This window comes from Trichophyton verrucosum (genome assembly GCF_000151505.1).
Source record: "Trichophyton verrucosum HKI 0517 chromosome Unknown contig00345_1.f1.exp, whole genome shotgun sequence".
NCBI lineage: Eukaryota > Fungi > Ascomycota > Eurotiomycetes > Onygenales > Arthrodermataceae > Trichophyton > Trichophyton verrucosum.
In genome coordinates, this window is record NW_003315417.1 from 32,773 (window position 1) to 44,217 (window position 11,445).

Genomic DNA, 11,445 nt, shown 5'->3' on the forward strand with positions numbered 1-11,445 from the left:
GTGGCACTATAATCCAGTTAGCTGGGAAAACAAAAAGTGCAAAGTGAGATGGAATGACATACCACTAAAGCCGTATCCCTCAGTCTTACCCTCGATATCAGCAGGGTCAATTTCAACACGGATTGCAATGTCCAAGCCACCCAGTTTTCCTGTGACGTTGCTCACTCCGTCTGCAGAGCGGTATTCTGTGCCAGCATCTTGTTCTCCCGGGTGGAGAGCATCATGTCCATCCTTGGGAGCCTTTGCGAGCTCAGGTTGCTCATTAGACGTGGTGATTTCGGTGATACAAGCGTAGTTACGGGAAGGCATGGTCACTTTATTGGAGCTAGAAGACTTTTCTTTGCCTCCGGGCTGGTCGTTGAAGATCTTCATCAGAGTTTCGTCCGTGTGCGGATCGAGATGATGGATCTTGTTCCTGCTGGCGAGTAGGTTTGCCACGGCCTTGGGAGGAGGCTTATTAGTGATGGCACTGCTGATGACATTGATCATGTACTTGGGATCACTGTCGATAGGAACACGGTCCTTGACTCGGGAGTAGAAGCGGCCCACGGCTGCCAGGTGGACGTCGCCACCAAGGATGGTGACTCGGACTGAATAACGGGCAGCAAGTTGCTGGAGACGTTGGATCAACTGTCTTCTCTCCGCCTTGTGCTGCCTAGCAGTGTAGTGGTCGTCAAGGTCATCGAGTAGATCGACCTGGCCGTCAAACTTGTTGAAGAAGCTTCCTCCAAGGCCAAACCGCTTGTTCAGAAGGCGGATGGGGGATATCAGGGGAGAAGAGAGGATGTTTTCAAGCCAAGCAAGGCGAGGATACGCAATGGGGACACCAAGCAGGAGGATCAAATGCTTGATTTCTCCCTTGGCGGCAGTAAACTCCTTTTCTAGACGGGCGAAGATGGCATCGTAGGTCTCTGGGTAATTTACCTGATGTCTGGTACGCTCAGTGCGAGCATCGATTCCGGCAAAGGCAATACGCTTTCCAAGACGCATGTAGAGGTTTCTGCTGATCTCCTCGACATAGGGACCTGGTTTAGATCCTACTATCCAGCCAGGCTCGTCCTCGGGCTCCTTGTAGACGTAGCAGCCTTCCAGCTGGCGCTGGTCAATGCCCGAAGTCCCATCCTCACCGGCCTGCATGGTCTGGGGTGCATCAGTGGTGAAAGTCGACATGGGAGGAGCATTGTGGTGCTGGAACAGACAGTAGTACTTGAAGGCAACTCCTCCAAGGCCACGGAAGACAGCACATCTCATGAAATGGTCAGTATACGACCCAAAGCCATCAATGATATCATGGTCGTCCCAGATGTTGATCTGGGGGATCTGTGCATTGGCGGTAGCAAACGGTTCAGTTCCGTACCAGCGAACGTAGTTGTTAAAGTAGAAGACATCACACTCTGCTCTAAGGGTATTGGGGAATGGGTGTGCCCGTCTGCGGTGTGGGTTGGTGATGTTGGTCCACTCCTTCAGGGGGCCCTCAGTCCGGACAGAATCATTGTATATCTGGTCACCACCTCCGATCATGACGTGAAATGGCCGCTGAGCGTGCAGCCTAAGAATATCATGCCAGAGCAAGGGGCCCTGCCAGTGGCCCAGGTCGGTTCCCACGGAGAAGCCATTGCAGGAATGGAACATGATGCGCATCGAGTCATTGACAGCGGGCACTACGAAGTTCCAGGAGGACATGGTATGCTCCTGGTCCACATGCCGGAAGCCCGGGATAGTGTACTGCCAGCGCGCCTCATAGTCCTCCATGGCGACGGCGATGCGGAAGCGCCAGAAGGCCGCGATAGGGCTGGAGAAGAGCTTGACGCCCTCGACGGTGGGTTCGACACTGCCGGCGCCGGCGGTAGGGCCGTTGACGTTCGACACGGCCCCCAGACACTGCAGCTGCAGCAACGGCGGCTGTTCACGCGGTCGAGTGACTATCAGGACGCTGCCGTTCCATACCTGGCGCGAGCTGGCATCGGGTCCCATATGCTTGTAGTTGAGCAGCGGACCGCAGAGGACCTGCACCGCGTCCTCGGGCACGGCGAGCATCTCACGGGCACTGGCAACCTCGGTCTCAGCTATACTCCGTACGGGCGCCATCGGTTAGCTTTCGGACATTTCTTTGTCTTGTGTTGATATGTATTCTGTGGTTTGCGTACCTGGCTGGGTGTTTGTGGCTGGCGCTGGTTCCTGAGACGCGGCCACTCGAGGCGCTTCCATCTCCATGGCGGCAGCAGACGAAGCAGAAGCTGTCTATTCGAGTCGCAGGCAGTCTGTGGCCTAGGACGAGATGCGATGAAGCTGTCTCGACGCTGTGAGGAGCGTTGCGCTGCGCTGGCTGTTGCTGTCGCTGTCGCCGCAGAAGTGTCAACAAACAACGGCTGGAGTCACAAGCTGAGGCTGACCCGAAGTCAGCGGCGTCAATTCTGGCCTTTTTTTTTTTTATGTTTCGTCTCTACCTGGTCTTCTCTGCTTGATGTCGATAGCTGGCGTCTACTGTTGATTGTTGATTGTTGACTGTTGACTGTTGACTGTTGACTTGGACTGGCGAGGTTGCGGGAAGGGGAAAAGACGGGACGTTGCAGAAGTTGTTGCTGCTTGCTTTGCAGGTGGAACCGCCTATCAACTTTGCAATCTGACCAGGTTTTGCACTCTACGACGTTTGATTACTGATGCTTTTCTGGCTAGCGGCGATGCAGAAGCCGTGCATAAAAGGGACAAGGAGAGGAGGAGGAGAGAAGGAAGAAGGACTCGTTTATACGGCTGGCAAGCTATTACTCTTCTGCCTCTGGGTGCTGGGGGCTCCAACCAAAGACAGCAAACCTGGAGATCAAGAACCAGCTGGCCGTGGCGTCTGTTGTGAAGCCACAATGACGACAGGGATGAGGAAGAATCAGAAGGATGTGTCGTGGAGCTTGCTAGCTGCTGGCTGGCTGCAGATTTAACTAGCTGAGATGATGACCTTTGCTGGCCATCCAACAGGCTTAGGGGAGGGACCGACCCCTATCAAGCCACATCTGGGGGATCCACACCTCGTATCTGCGAGCCGATGCTTCCTCGGCTGGAACATGCTTTGGGATGGGACGAGGAACCGTGGTCTTATCTCGGGATTTATTGGGTTGAAGCATGGGTTTTATTAAAAAGCACCCCATATTAATTAATGGTCAGTCAGGGGTGGTCAGTCAACCCAGATCAAGATCCCCTTCGCATCGCTCTTGATGCTCTCTGTCGGTAGGATACGCAGCGTCTTGTTGAAGTAAGTGTCCACGACGACCAGCTGCGGCTGTATCCAGATGCCCCGTCGAGTCGCCAGCAGGCTGTACTGCAGCGTATGACGGCTCAGCGGGACAAGCCGTAGGGTCGTGGACTTGGGGCCACTAAAGGCGAACTGGTCACTCGTTTCCATTGTCAGGTTGAATGTCAGAAAGTGCATCGATGGGTTCTCGAGTGTGTAGTTTAGCTGGATCAGGCCGGGGACGTCGTTGCTGTGGCCGGTTTTTGAGCCGAGGGATGCCAGCACGCGAGGCTCACTCATTGGAATGGAGAAGCGAGGGACGGCCAGCGAGGTTATTACTGACTCTGTGGGAAGAGATATTTCTGGAGAGGTGGCTTCTGCTTCAAGGGCGTCTTGCTGTTCGTCTCGACGCCATTTGATCTCCAGCTCAAAACTGACCCCAGTCTGCAGCCGATCCTCCATCGTAAGCCGCTCGATGACGACGATGAAATCTGTGCTTTGGGGTTCCTCGGGGCGGATATATCTGTGCTCAGACTGCTTACTGCTGTCTGAAGCCGTAGTAATACTGCAAATTTTGCCTACTTCGATAGCCACGACCCGCAGCTTGACGTCCTCGATGATAAGTGCCTCCCGGGAAAAAGACATCAGCGTGGAGTTGAGGAGCCACCGTTGCTGTGTGTTGGAGACTTCTGACTCGTCAATATTGAAGAAGTCGGGCCAGGGGGATAGATGTAGCTGTGGTAGAAAATTGTAGTTTGCTTCGAACGGCTGGATAAACGGTAAGTCGAGCGAGATGGCTTTTGATATCGCTGCCTCGGGGTCAGATCTGAGATGGTAAAGGACGCTGATTTCCAGATCATACTGTATCGGGTGAGGTGCCTGGACCACCACAGCCGGCAGGATGGTATGCTCGCCTGCTCCTAGTTCCGCAATTGTACGCCGGATAGTCTGCGTGTCTGGCTCCTTTGCCTGGGAGGCAGACAGTTCTTCAGTTTCTTCAGAGTGTTCCCCCACGTCAGCACCATCGAGCCAGCTTATAGCTGCAGGATGCTCCGAGCGACCACTGAGCTTTAATTCCACAACAATTGACGCAGATGCATCCTCGTTGTTGTCGAGCCTGATGTTCAAGCCGGCTTTTTCACCAAAATAGTAGGCGTCCCGAAGGCCAGGCACGGATATCAGCACCTTAGGTGGCTTTGGCAGTATTTGGCAGCTAGAAGGATCTCTACCCTTGCCAATCCGCCTCGAAGTGATGTTACCTTTGCTCTCAGTCCACCATCTTGGTAGTGCGTAGGCGTCGTTGCTAGTACTACTAATAGTATAAGTAAGATCAAATTTATCGTCTGCTACCATCAGTGTGATAGATGCCACCCGAACATCGCTGGCCTCCCGTGGTATCAGAGTCAAGGTGAATGCACGCGTCTGTCCCGGGAAGAGGGATAGATTTGCATTGCCTTTGATCTCCTGTAATAACGATGATGGCCCAGTTTGGCCGTCTGCCAGTGATATTGATGTATGGGTATGGGAAGATTCAGATGCATCAGTCTCGTTGCTATCAGCGAGTATTCTGATTGGGGGTAAACCGCCTTCAAAGGTAATCTTGACCTCACTGAGGTGAATTGGGGATGACTTGCGGCTGCAGTTTGATTGAAGAACAAGCTGACCCCTGAGGGGCTCGCCTACGTTTCCACTTGAAGAATTGAATGTAAAGGACATTGAAACTGGAATCCGTTAGATACAATTGAGACCAAGTAGTAAAAATAGATTGGAGAATATTTACTGCAAGATGCAACGTCTTTGTCTGTCAAAACTATTACTGATTTTTCAGATGCCTTTTCATCAGTCGTTCCGGTTCTATATATATCGTAATTCCAATCAGGTCTATTCGTAAAATCTGCTTCGGTTAGCAACAGAGTAAGCAATAAAAGCGTCGGGGGGGCTTACTTTTGTTCATTAATTCCCAGTCTATACGGTAAATAGTTTCAAAATCGCCGCAACGCACGGCACAATCTCGCAGTAACCAGGCGCACTCCTCCATCAAATGCCACCACCCTTCTCGTCTCCAGGAGATCTGGAGCCATAGAGGTCGTAGGATGTCAAGGGCATCACTCCAAGCCTCGAGACGGACATACTCTTTCGCCATTGTGAACTTCTGTTTCTCGACCATACGAACCTGGCCCCGTTTGGCGAATTCAGCTACGGACTCTGTAAGGAATTCTAGTATTTGGTGCGAGTACTTGTCTCCCGGTCGGTCATCAATGGGATATTCGACATGTGGCTCCGGGGCCTGATACGTGTCGTAGACGTTAGACAACGCTTTGCGCTGTGATGTTGCATTATGCTGATCTGGAGGTAATCGATCTTCCTGTGGTATATTCTCAGCATGAAGCCGTCGACGAGCAGTATGTTTGGCAGCCCGAGCAAGCCAGTATCCACGGTGGTGGAGGAAGTCCCAAGGAGATACACGCTCTCCTGACAGCATCGTCTTTTCAGATAGTACAAAGATTGGTCCGCTGTTGGTGCCTACGGGTGAAGGGGGTATGTAGGAGCGGCTAATTGTATGTGCCATGATCAAGGACCAGTTTACTTCCCACGCCTCCCAGCCATAATTATTTGTCCCTTTTCCTTTGTTATGGGCAATGCTTTGTATCCGTCTCCTGTGGGCTGCCCAAAACTGAACAGCAGGTGTAGTCTGTTCCAGCCATAAGTGACACCGCAAAATCCGCAATGCGAGCACATCAGCTAACATGCGGGCCTCATCAAACCTTGGACTCCAAGCGGCAATGGCTCCAAATACTTCATCGCCAAAGAGCAGATCATACGCAGTCTCATAGCTACGGCCAGCAGCATCCATCTCCTGGCGGAACTCAGCAAGTACGCCTAGTTTAAATTCATACCGAACATTCCAGCCTTGCTGCGAGAGAGTCTGAGAGGTCCCGCTAGTAGGAGGTGCGGTGGGAGGTGGGATGGTGGCCCTGTTGCGCTTGCGGCGACTGTGTTTTGACAGATCTCTATAGTACTCTACCGCAGCGCCCTGGATCGAGAAGAGTAAAGATTTAACGAACCTCTGAATGTCGAGTGGGCTTGGACCTGGGGGGAGTGTGAAGACATTTCGAGGATCTAATCCAGTGGCCTTTCTAATGCTTGAGATGCGGTAATTGGCATCCTCCAAGACGGGTCCGTCCTCAAAGAGGAAGACGACGACAAAACGAGTCTTGTAGCCTGACTGAGCCCAGTCTCGCTTCAGGCTGTTGATCTCTATCTTGAGCTGGTTATCCTTGAGCGTGGACATGTTTGTATCTGTGGTGAGAGGGAAGAAATTGACAAATGCGGCCGGTACGAGGCACTGGTGTTTGGATATCCAGCTGGGCGTGACCATGCCATCTGGGAAGACCTCCGAGCCGGGTGTGAGGGGAGACAGCGGCGAGTGAGGTACGGGAGCCAGGCCATCGCTGTCTGGAGCATATTGCGTAGTATCTGCCTTTTTCCGGGGAAGTGTATAAGTCTGACCATGTTAGTATGCCATGCCAACTGGAGGGCCGTTACCTGAGTAGATTAGAGAAAAGATTAACACACCCTAGAAGCTCTCTGTATCCTCAATCCGACACCATTGGCCCTGTGACTGAAATACCTAGAGCTCCACGGCCAAAAAGAGGCATCTTCCGCGAGCAGGGCAGCGAGTAGTCCGTCCGCCACAGCGCCAGAAACCGGCGGGAAGTCCGAGAAGACACAGACTCCACCATCCGCGCCGTCAACTCCAGACACTATTGCCTCTCCAGCCTCCTCTCCTGCTTCGCCCGCCGCTGCCAGGCCGGATATCAGCACCAGCGGGAGGTTGTGGTCGACATAGCTCGGGGGGAACGCATCCATGATGGTGTGCTGCTGCCGTGCTGTGGCCTCCAGCCGCCCTCCGCAATTCCAATTTCCAATTTCCAATTTCAACTCCAATTCCAATCTCAACCTGAATCTCAATCTCAATCTGAGTCTCTCTGGTCTCCGGCAGTCGTTTCCGTGTTTGCTTTCCGGAGTCTAGTGCCAGGACGATGGCTGGGGGAGCTCTCTATCTGCGGCGAGTCTCTCGATCATCTCGCAGCCGATGTTCCTTGCGCGGCGGGCGGGCGACCAGCATACCCCTGACTTGAAACGCAGCTCCAGCTCTTCTCCCTCGTCACTGCTGTCTCTTCTTCTGCTTCTGCTTCTGCTGCTGCTTCTGCTTCTTCGTCTGCCTCTGCTTCGTCTTCGTCTTCTTCTGCTGCTGCTTCGCCTTTGCGTTTCTTTGACGTCAAAAAAGAAGCGCAGCGAATCTCTCACGTGATCAACACTCAGGGCCGTCAACGTCAACCTTCAACCTCAACTCCAACAAAATCTCAAAAAGGACGACAAGACGAGAAGAAGCAAAGAAAAGGCCAGGGAAAAAAAGGGACAAAAAGGACTCCGTCGTTGCTTTTTCCTGCTGGGATCCCCTTCCGCGGCCTCTGCGCCCTCGTCGGCCAACCAATTATCGCAGCCGGCGAGCCCGGAGTTCCATTTTTTTAATCTTCCTCTGCCAATACGGTTCCCCAGAAGAGCCAAACAATGACCTGAACGAACCGCGGGCTCAGTTTTTACGAGAGTTGAGAGAGAGTAAGGAACCGAGAGGGCGGCTTCGGTTTGTTCTTTGGCTTCTTCGCCCTTTTCTACCCTCCTCTGCGTCCATCGAGGTGTTGCTAACCGTCGCCTGATAGCAGTAAGCGAGCAATAATGACAGTGCGGCATGCAAGACTGTACCGAGTGAGCCACCACCAGACGCACTGTTCGACCTGAATATATGACATATATACGGATACAGCCTCCTATTTTGTTGCGAGAACTACTCCTATTTCTTCACTGTTCACCTATCTGTCGACCTGGCGCGCAATAATGGAGGCTTCTGAGAAACGGTCTTCGCGCGGCAGCAACCTCAATAATAATCATAATAACAACAACCATAATAGCCCTAATGAGATATCACAAAGACGCCAATCGATGCCTGCTGCTGGGCCAGGAAGGAGACAGTCGCCCCGGGGACACATCGCCCCAGCATCGCCAGAGGTCATCTCGTCTCTCATCTCGTCGCTGTCTACCATATCGACCCCAGCTCGCACACACTTCGAGAGTCTGCCCCGGGTAGGCGGATCGCAGACAGCTCCCCCTTCGCCCAAGACGCCTCGGAACGGCCAGTTTGATGGCTCGGATATGGATTATGGCTCGTTCAAGGCGGCGGCTGCGGCTGCGGCTGCGGAGAGCGAGGCCCCATTCTTGCATCCCTATGACGCGGCCATGTCTCCCGTTATCAGAATGTCAAAACCGCCGTCATCGGCAAGGTCTCCTCGCTCGTCAGTGTCATACCATTCTTGCCGGAACGCAGATGATTCTATCTCCCTACGGCCTCCTTCTCGCGGCTCTCATGGCTCTGCAACTACCGGCCATGAAGACTCGGGCAGTTTTGGTGTCGTTCGTCTCGAGCCCGGGTCGCGCAAATCTACCGCGAGCCTTGTATCCTCGGGCAGCCGGAGGAGTTTAAAGAACCAGCTTGGCCTCTTCCGCCGTTCGTCGCGAGATTCCACCCGGGCCAAGGAGCAACCCATTGATCGTCTCGGTGTAGAAGACGGACCGGGTCCTTCAATCGCAAACTCCCAGAATAACCGGTCTGTTTTACGGTCCGTTCGCTCCATGGCTGACCTCGCGGAAGAAGCGAACGGGTCCATCACCGAGTCCGGTGGTCAGAAGAAAAAGTCTGGAGACTTTCAGGACTCAAGGCGGGAATCGGCTCCAAACCTGAAGCAGACCCACACCCACGAGCTCCCGGCTTGCCTCACCCCTGGTGGAATTGGAAGCGGTAGAAGTATTCCTACACGAGAGTCCTCATTGCGTCACAGCTTTAACAGTCCCTCGTCGAAGAAGCGCCGCTCCGGCCGACACAGTGGATATTCTTTCAAAGATGTGGCGGTTGATAAGAAAATTACGGAAGTCAACGCAGAGGCCGACCAGGTAACCCAGCGCATCAAGGAGATTAAGGACCACCAGCAGAAGATCAAGGATCGGATGGTTGTCGATGACAGATTGCCTCCTCCGCCCCCGGATAGCACAAAGCCCAATATCGCTCGACCGTCTGCTACTTCCGCTGCCGCCTCAGCTTCTTGCCCATCAATGCAGCTCGCCAAAGTGGATGAACTCTTTCTTGACTTCGGCGACAGCGCACCCTCTCCCACCGTCAGCACTCGTAGGGCCCCCTCCGTGAGCAAACGGGGTGCGCCGCTTGCGCCAAAGACCGGAAACCTGCAAGCAACCTCTCCCACGAACCAGCGCTCAAGGCATGACGACGGCCTCACCAAGAACGCGAAAGGGTCTGATATGAAGGGTCATAGGAGGACATACTCTGACTCCCCTTCAACAGCACCCCGGCCCTCCTCAGATGCAAATGCCAGACCAAGTAGCCCAGATGTAATTGAGGAAGCTGTGACAGCATACATCACCTCGCCCAAACTTACGCAGAAGGTACCTCACCCGCAGACCGGGCGTATCATCGCCTTTTCAGAAGTCGGAGATCCCAACGGCCATGTCGTCTTTTGCTGCGTCGGTATGGGTTTGACCAGATACCTTACGGCCTTTTACGATGAGCTAGCTCGGACGCTGAAACTGCGGCTTATAACCCCTGACCGGCCTGGAGTTGGAGAGAGTCAGCCCTGTCTAGACGGTACAGGGACTCCTTTGAACTGGCCGGGTATGTATTATTGTATCCTCTATTTAACATCCCGTTTTGATGCTAACTACTTTTATTTAGATGACCTTGCGGTGATATGTAAACATCTAAAAATATCAAAGTTCTCCATGCTCGCGCACTCCGCTGGAGCCATATACGCTCTGGCCACCGCTTTGCGCATGCCCCAGCATATCCGAGGTCGCATCCACCTTCTTGCGCCTTGGATACCGCCCTCTCAAATGACCGGCATGGGATCACATAAAGACCCGTTACCGGCCACCGCACTCCCTTACTCCCAACGGCTTTTGCGTGCGCTTCCTACTCCTATCCTCAAAGTTGCAAACTCCAGGTTCATGACCGCAACCAGTGCAAGTATCACTAGCAGCCTCCCCAAAAGCTCACGCAAACCAAAACGCCGAAGCACTGTTGGCAGAGAAGCAACACCCATACCTCCTGAAGTTGGCGGAACAACCACCGCCAGTGGCCAGGGCAAGATCCCTACCTCCACGCCCCGCAAGCAACACCCTCCTCTCCCTACCCAAGAAGGGGCCGGCGCAGTAACATCTAGCGCATCAAGCGTCGCTGCCGGAGTTACTCCAGACAACGTCTCCATATCTGAACAAGAACGACGGACGGAGTATGACAACCGCCTCACACATGCAATCTGGGAACTTGCAACAAGCTGCGCCAATCCCGCCGTTGACCTGCTCATTTGCCTCGAACGTAGACGGGCCATTGGATTCAGATACGTCGACATCAACCGTGCGGTCGTCATACACCATGGTTCCCGCGACACAAGAGTTCCTGTCGACAATGTCCGGTGGCTAGGAAAGACGATGCGCCGGTGCGAAGTTAGAATTCTCGAGGGTGAGGGTCACGGGCTTATGGCGTCTGCTACAGTGATGGGCAATGTCTTGATGGAGGTTGCGAAGGAGTGGGAAGACTGGACAACTGTTGTTCAGGGCCGACGGGATGGAAGGAAACCTACTGCGCAGTAGTTTCAGCATCACACTACCATGCACCAACCTAATATCTACCAGAAGGACATAGTTATGTCTACCAGCATTCTTTACCAGCCGATACCCAGTCTGTACTCTACATGTTTTAATACCCTTTCTTTGACTCAACGAACACGCCCTAGGACCCTGACCGTTCTATACCAGAAGTACATAGCTTTGACCTTTAGATAGATACCACTATAGTTCTAATTATTAGTTCCCTCTCTCTGCGCCATGTATATAGCCCAAAAACCAACTGTTACATAGGCAGCGAATAACAGTCTTTTCATCCTATTCTATCAATGCCATCTTGATTGCTCCCTCAATTATGTCTTTAGTATCTGGTTTTCGCCCTACAAAACCTGAGACTGGTGACGTAAACTTCAGGGGGCGAGACTTGAGGTAGCTCAAACAAACTTCTTGGGTGTAACCGTCGGAAAGCTAGCTTCAACTTCAGCACCAACACCAACGCCAACGGAAAAGATACCAAGTTGACGGGAGAC

General features: G+C 53.1%; 6 protein-coding genes across 6 annotated transcripts; 3 read left to right on the forward strand and 3 right to left on the reverse strand.

The window, feature by feature from the left end:
- Window positions 1–6: 6 nt before the first annotated feature.
- Window positions 7–2,214, reverse strand: TRV_04347 (uncharacterized protein; the record flags this gene model as incomplete). Its single annotated transcript, XM_003021454.1, has 2 exons — window positions 7–2,066; window positions 2,148–2,214. 2 exons carry the CDS (start codon window positions 2,212–2,214, stop codon window positions 7–9), a joined length of 2,127 nt encoding a protein of 708 aa, XP_003021500.1.
- Window positions 2,215–2,660: 446 nt separating this feature from the next.
- TRV_04348 (uncharacterized protein) lies at window positions 2,661–2,933 on the forward strand (the record flags this gene model as incomplete). Its single annotated transcript, XM_003021455.1, has 1 exon — window positions 2,661–2,933. The coding sequence occupies one exon, from the start codon at window positions 2,661–2,663 to the stop codon at window positions 2,931–2,933; it is 273 nt and encodes a 90-aa protein (XP_003021501.1).
- Window positions 2,934–3,166: 233 nt separating this feature from the next.
- Window positions 3,167–4,939, reverse strand: TRV_04349 (uncharacterized protein; the record flags this gene model as incomplete). The annotated part of the gene is made up of 1 exon (XM_003021456.1): window positions 3,167–4,939. One exon carries the CDS (start codon window positions 4,937–4,939, stop codon window positions 3,167–3,169), a length of 1,773 nt encoding a protein of 590 aa, XP_003021502.1.
- Window positions 4,940–5,036: 97 nt separating this feature from the next.
- On the reverse strand, window positions 5,037–7,093 carry TRV_04350 (uncharacterized protein; the record flags this gene model as incomplete). Its single annotated transcript, XM_003021457.1, has 3 exons — window positions 5,037–5,077; window positions 5,168–6,728; window positions 6,800–7,093. 3 exons carry the CDS (start codon window positions 7,091–7,093, stop codon window positions 5,037–5,039), a joined length of 1,896 nt encoding a protein of 631 aa, XP_003021503.1.
- Window positions 7,094–7,266: 173 nt separating this feature from the next.
- TRV_04351 (uncharacterized protein) lies at window positions 7,267–7,759 on the forward strand (the record flags this gene model as incomplete). Its single annotated transcript, XM_003021458.1, has 2 exons — window positions 7,267–7,296; window positions 7,379–7,759. The coding sequence occupies 2 exons, from the start codon at window positions 7,267–7,269 to the stop codon at window positions 7,757–7,759; spliced, it is 411 nt and encodes a 136-aa protein (XP_003021504.1).
- Window positions 7,760–8,122: 363 nt separating this feature from the next.
- TRV_04352 (uncharacterized protein) lies at window positions 8,123–10,942 on the forward strand (the record flags this gene model as incomplete). The annotated part of the gene is made up of 1 exon (XM_003021459.1): window positions 8,123–10,942. One exon carries the CDS (start codon window positions 8,123–8,125, stop codon window positions 10,940–10,942), a length of 2,820 nt encoding a protein of 939 aa, XP_003021505.1.
- Window positions 10,943–11,445: the final 503 nt, after the last annotated feature.